The sequence below is a fragment of the Oryzias latipes genome, chromosome 11 (assembly GCF_002234675.1).
Source record: "Oryzias latipes chromosome 11, ASM223467v1".
NCBI lineage: Eukaryota > Metazoa > Chordata > Actinopteri > Beloniformes > Adrianichthyidae > Oryzias > Oryzias latipes.
This window is the reverse complement of record NC_019869.2, coordinates 21,803,558-21,812,485: the sequence shown is the minus strand read 5'-3', so window position 1 is coordinate 21,812,485 and position 8,928 is coordinate 21,803,558. Positions and strand designations below refer to the sequence as shown.

Below are 8,928 nucleotides of genomic sequence, written 5' to 3'. Positions count from 1 at the left end.
ATGCGTGGATGTGCCAGCCAGACAAAGAGAACGGGAACCAAAGCAGATGGGGGGACGTTTGCTGACTGCAGATTGTGTACAGTTTGTCAACAGGCTGACTAAATAGACTCAGACATGGCCAGAGGAAATGTGTTTGCTGTGACATTCCACTGTATGGCAGACGGGGGCATGTTCTGTCAACAAGGTGACATGACACACAGAGCAGGGAGGAGCTAACCTGTTCTAGGCATTTTTTCCCCTTTTTATTGGAAATATTACCGTTTAGTATACATACAAAAGTAATTTAAGTTAGATGAGAAGAGAATTTTGCTGCATTTACGGTCCCAAATGAGTATGGTTGAAAAATATATTTACTTGAGGAATGCTAAAAGCAAAGTAAAATCAAATCTAACATTTACTAGATCTTAATAAATTATACATTTAGTGTGCTTCAGCAGTCTTACCTTCTTTTGCAAAGACCCCAGTTTTCTTCAAAGCATGGATCAATGAACATTTAAAGGCTACAAATTGCAAATTACTTTCCTAATTTGTTTGAATTAAAAAAAAAAAAGCAGTGTTCAAGCAGTCCGTGTTGATAAAACAGCAATTCCTGAAGTATATAACTCTTCTACTAAAAATTGTGAAATATTTTTTACAATTAATTATTTCTTAGAAACAAGATTTTTTGTTCTTCGAACTATAAAAATCTGATTCTTTGGGGCGTAGTTGTTTTCTAATAGAGACAGGATTGTTGTGAATTATGTCAAGGGGTCCAAAAATTAATTAAGAAGAAAAATAATTTAATTAAACAGGAAAAATTACAGTTTATTAGCTTTTAGAAATAAACACAGCCCTTGATCTGGTGGGGTGGGACCTTGAGTCAGGCTGTCGGCCAATATACTTTGTAGCACTCAAAAGTGTAAGGATCGCATTAACCTTTCGGTAGATTTGAGGACACCTTAGAGGTTAAATTCTGAAAATTATGGCTTGAATGGCTAAACTATGATTTGCTCTATCAAAATACTTTGCTGACCAAGACGGTTTTTACAACAAAAAAGCTGCTTTGAGGAGAAGGTGCTACAGAAATTGATGACAAAACCACAGCTGACCCAAAAAGTTTGTTAAAAATAGAGGTGGTGGTAGTGTGATGGTCTGGTTATAGCCTTAATAAGTTGGTTCTAAAAAGATTCCAATTTTAAAAAAAAGTGTGGGAAAATTTACTCAAAATGGACAAACACTTGACTCCAGTTGCTGCTGAAGGAAAGAAGGTCCTGATTCATGTTTGAGGACTATCACTATTGCATGCTGTTTTTTTTTTTTACAATAAACAACCTATTTTAAGAACTACGTGTTGTTCATTTATTTGCGTTATTTTTGTCTAATCTTTAAAAATATGGTTAATGTGGAATTAAGATTGGGGATAGGAAGATTTTTGACTGTTTACAATTGTTGCTGAACAAACAGAACAGCAGACATTACTTTAGAAGTCCGTGCTGGAATGCGCCTGCTATTATAACTTTCCCCTCGAGGGAGGCGGGGGGTTAAGGAGGAGGTCTGGAGGAGGACTCAGCTGGGACTCTCCTCTCTGCCCTCGGGAAACTGCAGAGCAGGTCACGGCGCCGGAGATGGTCCTCCACAGATGAGGTATGTGGGGCCTCGGCGGATCCCCCCTCCGCCCCAGAATCCTGTTGCTCTCAATCCCGCCGTTCCTCCTCGCTCTCCAGCTCCTTATCATCGGGTCCAGGCTTCCCAGAGCGGCGCGCGCGCGGAGCCGCCCGCAGGACCAAGACGGAGCGGTCGCCTTTTCCGTTCTCAGCATCGAACCGGAGAGGAGCGAACGGCGGCGGGGAACTGCGGTTCGAGAGGAAGTCCGAGAGGATCTAAGGGATGCGGGACGAGTTTATGTAGACGAGAACGAGATGCACGAGCGCCAGGTAAGGGAGAATGACGTTTGACCTACATTCTGACGTCATTAATTGGACGCTAATTAATATCACCAGTGGACTCTGAAAAAATTCAAATCCAAAATTTAACTTTATTGATGGAGCACTTGTCTTGCTAAGAAAAACTTCAAAGTGCGTTTTATACATAAATAATAAAAAATAATAGTAAAATAACAATCACATAGAAACCCAACACACACGCATTCAACAAAAACAAACAGTTCATAAAATCAAATTAAAACACGCGGAAATGTGAAAACTACCTTAAGGTTAGACCAGAAATATGAGTTTTAGTTTTTTCTTAAAAACCTCCACAGGCTCCACAGTGCTGAAACGTGGCCTCACCGTGGGTTAAATGTCACTTTATCACAAAGTCAGACCAAGTTACACTATGTTAAAAGCTTCAGCTTTCTCATAAGAGGAAAGCTAAGCAATTTTGTTAAATATGGAGTAAAGTAAACGGAAAATATTGTTTTAATTGTTTCAACAACATTAGAAAACTAAAGTCAAATAAAAACGTTCAGATTTGATCCATTTGGCCATAATTACTAAAACCGTCTGTATTCTGAAAGCTTCAGACCCTCAACTGAAGATGTTAGTCAAATAAAAGTATAATAAAAGAAAATGAGACAAAGTAAAAACCTGATTTAAAAAATAGGAAAACTTACAAGAAACTCAAAACAAAAACTATAAAGAGTCCTTGTAAGACTTAATTGAAAAAATGCAGCTTGGAAAAGAACTACCGGTAAAAACAATACTGGAAATACTCAAAAAGAGCAAATCCACATGATCTGCAGTGAACTCTTGAGTGAGAGGCCTGCTATAGGCCTATGCCTTCAGGGCCCATTGTTTCAGAATTCTCCCTTTTAAAAAGAAAGAACGCAGAGTTCATTTTTCATTAACTGGTTAAACTCACAAAGTGACTAAGAGGTTTAATTTTTGTGGATAGAAAGCTTTGAGAAGAAGGGTTAAAGACCCCGCTGACCCCACATCACAAAGACGCCACAGTTGTTTTGTCTCAGCGTCTTTAAGGAGTAATTTTTATGCCATTATTCTATGCGCAACACTCACTGTTCTCAGCATCAAACTTTAAATATTTTGTGTGCTCAAAATATTACTTTGCACCTGAAACTGAAAAATGCAGTCAAAACTCAAAAATATGTGTAAACAAAACAAATACTTGAGAGAAATTCTCTCTCTTTTGCGCTCAAGATAGAGCAGGACAACGTGTTACAAATGTGCCACCAAACCCAGCCAATCACAGATATGGACAAGAAGATGAATCTCTGCGATTGGCTGGCTTTTGTGGCACAGTTGTAGCGTGGTGCCCTACAGTGGAGGGTTTCTCGCGAGTGAAAATTGTTTTGTTTGCACATATTTTTTGAGTTTCACATGCATTTATCTGTTTCAAGTGCAGAATACATTTTTGAGCACACATAATGCTTTAAGTTTTACGTTCAAACCAGCGAGTGTTGCGCGTGGAATAATGGCACAAAAGTCCCTGCCTTGAGGTCAGAGTCACAGCTCTTCGGCCTTTCTCATGCTTTTGAGCGCAGAGCTGCATTTTTTTGGTCAAGCGCTGAACTTTCCATCACTGATCTTCCGTTCATTTTCTCTTTTTCTTTTCACTCTTTGTCTTTGTCTCTGGGAGTCTCAAACTCTGACTCATTCTAGTGCAACATCCCCCCCTCATCTCAACTCCTCGTAGGTTACCATGGTGACCAAAAGGGTTCATTTATTGTTAGTAGTACACAGTGTTGGTTAGGTTTATGTGAGTGTGTGTTTGCATTTTAAGAAGCATCGGACGAGTCAGTGTCACTGACTTACTTTCTCAGCCCCTGTACCCCCCCCCCCCCTCCTTTACGTTATTCCTATGCATCATTAAACATCCTTCCACTTCTTCAAGGGATCATATTTGGACCTCTGTTCCAAACATTTTCTCAGATCGGACCCGGGGAGTTGGAAGTGCAGCTGTGGGCAGCAGCCACACCATCCTTTACAGCAGAGGTTAATCGGATCGTCACATACATCAACACTCCACAGGTGAGCATCACAGAACATTAAATAAAAGACAAAAAAATCTGAGAAGTCACAAGGTTTCATCCAAATCCTATTTGTTCCTTTTCCCTGAACTACAGAATCGTTTAATTTAAAAAAAATAAACAAGAAAAAGCTAGTGTGTTGCTTTTAAATGACTGTATTTGCTCAGATTTATTTAGTATATTTTTCCCTTTAAGCTTCAAACTTCACCACTAGCTGGACTTTTAATGCCAAAAATTCCTAAGTGTTAACAGGAATAAATAATTGGGGGAAAGAACAAAACCAGACTGAGAAAATTGAAAAACGTTATAAAAGTTGTGTTTCTAAGTTAGATAATTAAACTCTTCTGTAAATGTTTTAATCTTTTAGCGGCAAAATGTCTAAAAACAGTCAGTTTTTATAGAATTAATGAGACATGAAAGCCGTTCTTATAAAAACTTTTCCAAGTTCGTTCAAAATTACGTAGATACCTGAACTATTTTTACTGAAAGGTTTGCATGACTATTCTTTAATCCTTTGTCATTGAATTTATTTCCTCCTATGAAAAATAAAATCACTTTTTGCTTTCACGTAGTCGCCAACATGGTTTGATGCTTATCTGCATCAATAGGCAGACAAAGAACTCTTTCTCCTGCAGCTTATTTCATATAAATGTTGATTCTGCAGTAGAATGCTTTGACCACTGTGTTTTGTGGGACTTGCCTCCCTCATTCATCCACAGCTGAATTGCTCCAAGGTTTTATCTCCAGAGCGGACTCTTGCATCTTCATCTCGCTGGATGCTGTGTGCTGAGGAGTGGCTCCTTCCAGCTGCAGATAGACTCTGTGTTGCATATTCGTTCAGGTGGTCCCTTTTTTGCCGTTCTATGCAGCAAATTTACTGCAAGTCTGGTGCATTCAAATCTCTGACACAAACTTCATATCTAAAAATGTAAAAACCTTTTTCCTTTTTCCTTTCCTTCCTTGTTTTTTTTATTTTTTTTTATTGTGTCTTTAGTATGGATGGAGGAGATAAAGACTTTCTGGAGACCGTCTCAAGGCTTGGATGTGAAATCCACTGTTTTGATCCCAGCAACTCCAATGCATCTGGTGGTTGCCATGGTAACAGCTTGGCTAGTAACTGTGGTGACAGAGGCAGAGTCAGCAAGCACAAAATGTGGCTGGAATGGCGAGCTCAAAAGAGACGCGGGCGCAAGGCGCGAGGTGACCTGGGCCGCGCCTCCCGAACGCTGGCAAACATCATGGCAGCTTTGGGACATCACACAGTAAGGGGCGCGCCAGCACTCAAGCAAGCGCACTCGCACACAGGAGAAGAGGAAAAATTTAGAGAAAACACTGCCAAACAAACATACCATGGAGTCTTTTACCCCAGCATACTCAGAAAGCTCTTTTACTTTGATGTTGCCATAGCAACAGGGCTCTGCGCCATCTCTGGCTGCTATAGCAACAGCTTCAGGGAATCACGCATGGGTTCCAACTTCGTCCTGCAGCCACAAGAGGGAGTAAGACACCTGCAGTTCAAGAAAGAAAGTTCTGAGGACGTTGTAATGCTGGCATGTTTGTTTATTGTACTCTTTATTTATGCATTAGTATATATATGAAAATGTCATTTTTTTATAGCAAAAAAAAAGTTCGTATTTTGCTTGTGTTACAGCGTTCATTTGTAGTTGTGTTGTGTGGCAGAAGTCGTTTAGATCTTCATGGCACAATTCAATAGAACTTTTAAAAATTAATTTTATTCTCTTTAGGTCCATTTTTTGTATGCTGACCTCTTAAGTGCTGAGTGGCGAGTTTTCCAGAACTGGATCGAGGCAGGAACCCTTCAGCATGTCCGTCATCTGGTTGCCACCATACATTTGCACTGGGCAGGGTTTGAAGTGGGAGGATCAGATGAGGAGGTCCTTCGCTATTGGTACAGTGTTCTTTGGGGTCTTCAAGCTTCTGGACTCAAGTTGGTTCACAGCTCTGCGGGGGAGAGCCATGCTGTCTTGAAACAGGCAGTAGCAAATGCTTACAGCTCCTATACACTCAGCTGGGTCAACACGCATCACTGAGACTCATTCATGCACTGATATGAAGTTGTGCAAACTTGCAGGTTATGTCAAGGCAGAATAGAAAGGTTGCAGATGAAGTTGCTTGCTTTTTTTCTGTAATCCACATAATCTCACATTATACCTCCCTCTAGTGGACATAAAGTGATTTGCATTACTTTAAGCAATCCAGTGTGGAGAATTGGACAATGTCATCATGTTTAATTGTAGAAGGACATTCTGCTAAATTAAGTAAAAGGAAAATACTATATTGCCAAAGTAAAAATTACTTTTTTGTCTGACTTGCAATGCCAAAAGTACCAGGAAGTTCTTGACAATTCTTTCTTCTTTCTTTTGGCAAATACAGATTTTTATTTGAATTATACACAGTGGAAGCTCTTTTGTTTTAATTTTGATCAACCTGTTCATGTAACGCAGATTATTCATAGAATTTAATTTATTTGTGTGCATCTTTGTCCATTTTTCATGTGTAGTAAATCTAAAACAGTGGAAAACCTGGTTGTTATTGACTCCTACTGCTTGTAGGAGAAATGTTCAAATTTAACTGGGGCATTTTTGCTCAGTTTTATGCTTCATAACTGGGAAGAAAGCCCCAAAAAACATGCATGAGATATGCAGTCATACCACAATAAAAACCAGATGCCAACAGACAGCCTGTCCTTGTTTGTCCTCTGAAAATATAGATCATGTGTGTTTTTTTATGTTTGTCAGTTGTGTGGATGCATGAGGGTCAAATTTATTGTTTACTTGCTGCAAATTATGTTTGAAACCCATGATCAGCATTAAACTCTGAGGTATTTCTGCTCACAATGCCTCTCCGCCTTCACTGTTGCCACGTGGCTCACCTTATTGTGGAGCTTCTGCTCTTGATTTTGACAGAAAATGGAACTCTGAGCACTTACTGGAGAGATTTCACATATTTACTTTAGTTATGATGTTTTTTTTTAACTTTCCAGTCCATTTCTGACAGGTTGAAATCCTCACCCCGTCATTTCAAGTTTGACCCCCGTACTGTCGGTAAACAAACAAATTTGTTATCGATTGAGTCATATAAAATGTGTTTTTGATTATGTGTCAAATCCTAAATCTTTAAGATCACATTTTTTTTTATTATGGGCTAATAAATATTTCAAATACATAAAAAATATTCCATAGGAGTGAAAAATCGGTTCACTTCTTAAACATGCGAGAAACTCAAGATCACCAAAGATTTGACTATTAGCTTCTGTAGTTGCTATAGAAATGCTGTTATTTATTTAGTTTCTCTTTCAATTTATTCTGATTCATTTGTAATGGCTTTTTCCTAAATATACCAGTTTTTTTAAATTTACTTAATTTTTTGAAAAGAAAAAAAATTGAAATAACGACTTACAAAGTTAACAATTGATAATATACTTCTTAAAAAACTATAAATGATTTAAGGTGTTGGTCACAAATTGTACATTAAGACTTAAAATGTGTAAAGAAATATATGACAAAGGTGTTCAATCAGCAAAAACAACTTTAAACATTCAAATTTACATTTTCTGTTTGGAAATGTCCAGAAATTCTATTAAGATAAAACAAAACTTTTTTTCCAGAAATGTCTTTTTTATTCTGTTTTGCTAAAGTTCAATACATCACATAAGATATATTCAGACTAATAATCAGCTGTTATTGATTTACTTGTTACTCTGATGGAGTCAATTATAGTACATGCTATATGTCAGATTAGGGAAATGGTTATCTTGCTTCACTTGGGCACTGGGAGGTGCAAGGTGATGTGTGAAGCTCCTATATAAACTCAGGTTCCCTATGGTGTGTGGAATGTAACCCTTGTGCTATCCTAGGCACTTTAACATTGGGAGTTGGGTCATCTAGACCCACTAGACAGTGCTCTTAACCTTTTTTCTTGAATGATTTGTGATCTTCACTGGTGTCCATGGATTACATGAAATCTTTCCACCTTTATCCACCTTTGTCATGGTAGGGAGAACACGTCAATGTAAGGGTGGGGTCATCTAGATAGCACAAGGGTTAAAGGGAAACCATAGTTTCTTAACTGTGTTTGTGGCTTTGCATGCTGGGAATAAACTTTTGATCTCATAGGATTCCAGTCCTTTCTTTATGTAGTAAAGTAAAAACATCATAAAAATGTTGTCAAATTGTTTGTTTCCCCACAAAAGGCTGGTAACAACCTCAAATTCCCTTATTTGTTTTAAATCAAGAGTCATCTTTTTTTTAAAAAAAACAAAGCCGCTTTACTTGAGTACAATTTTGGCAGCGCTATACTAGACCTTTCTCAACCAATTTGGTCTCCTCATAATAATTACTGAAAAAAATAGACTAATATCAACTGATGTTTTCTTTTAAAAACAAAATGTAACTTAAAGACAACATATTGTTAACCAGTTGCATAATTCGACATTGCTTATCACTAATTTCATCAAGGAATAAGCTTTGATGCAATTATTGATTATTTTTTTGCCTTTTTTTGCTGAATACATGATTGTATCCTCACAGTTTAAGCTTGCACACCTCCAAAAACAATCAGCTGTTATGATATGAATAGTTAACATAACCCAGACATTTTTCTATTGAATATATTTAAAAAATGGGAACAAAAACATATGTTATAGATGTGCAAAGCAGAAGTGCTTTTACAAATGTAAGGCTCAGTAACAAGACAGAAAATTCAAAAACAATCAAAGAAGGAAAGAGGAAACAAAGAGAGTAAATCTGTTTGTAGCAAATATTTCTGTATATAAGTCTTCAAAATAAGAGTATTTATCAAATTTATCTAAATGCACCATTGTCCACAAGATATCTCACAAAAGATTTGAGAATGTGTTTCCCATTTGTTATTTCTACATTTGTTTATATTATATTTTCATTTTAATCATATTTTAATTTTGTTTTTATGTTCTAACTTCCCCA

General features: G+C 37.6%; 1 protein-coding gene across 2 annotated transcripts; it reads left to right on the top strand.

Annotated features, from left to right (window-relative positions):
* The first annotated feature begins 1,391 nt into the window (after positions 1-1,391).
* Positions 1,392-6,694, top strand: LOC101154791 (methyltransferase-like protein 24). Of its 2 annotated transcripts, XM_020707301.2 has the most exons (5): positions 1,492-1,913; positions 3,867-3,965; positions 4,684-4,805; positions 4,959-5,226; positions 5,710-6,694. In XM_020707301.2, the coding sequence occupies exons 1-5, from the start codon at positions 1,626-1,628 to the stop codon at positions 6,013-6,015; spliced, it is 1,083 nt and encodes a 360-aa protein (XP_020562960.1). In that variant the 5' UTR covers positions 1,492-1,625; the 3' UTR covers positions 6,016-6,694. The 2 variants fall into 2 exon arrangements, with proteins under 2 accessions (XP_020562959.1, XP_020562960.1); XM_020707300.2 differs by having other exon boundaries at positions 1,392-1,913; positions 4,959-6,694.
* The last annotated feature ends 2,234 nt before the right edge of the window (positions 6,695-8,928 follow it).

Bases quoted from the DNA above. Each gene is read 5' to 3' on its own strand.
- LOC101154791 (XM_020707300.2), top strand. From the start codon at position 1,626: ATGTGGGGCCTCGGCGGATCCCCCCTCCGCCCCAGAATCCTGTTGCTC. The intron at 1,914-3,866 runs GTAAGGGAGAAT...ACATTTTCTCAG, and splicing joins ACGAGATGCACGAGCGCCAG to ATCGGACCCGGGGAGTTGGA. The intron at 3,966-4,683 runs GTGAGCATCACA...ATTCATCCACAG, and splicing joins CATACATCAACACTCCACAG to CTGAATTGCTCCAAGGTTTT.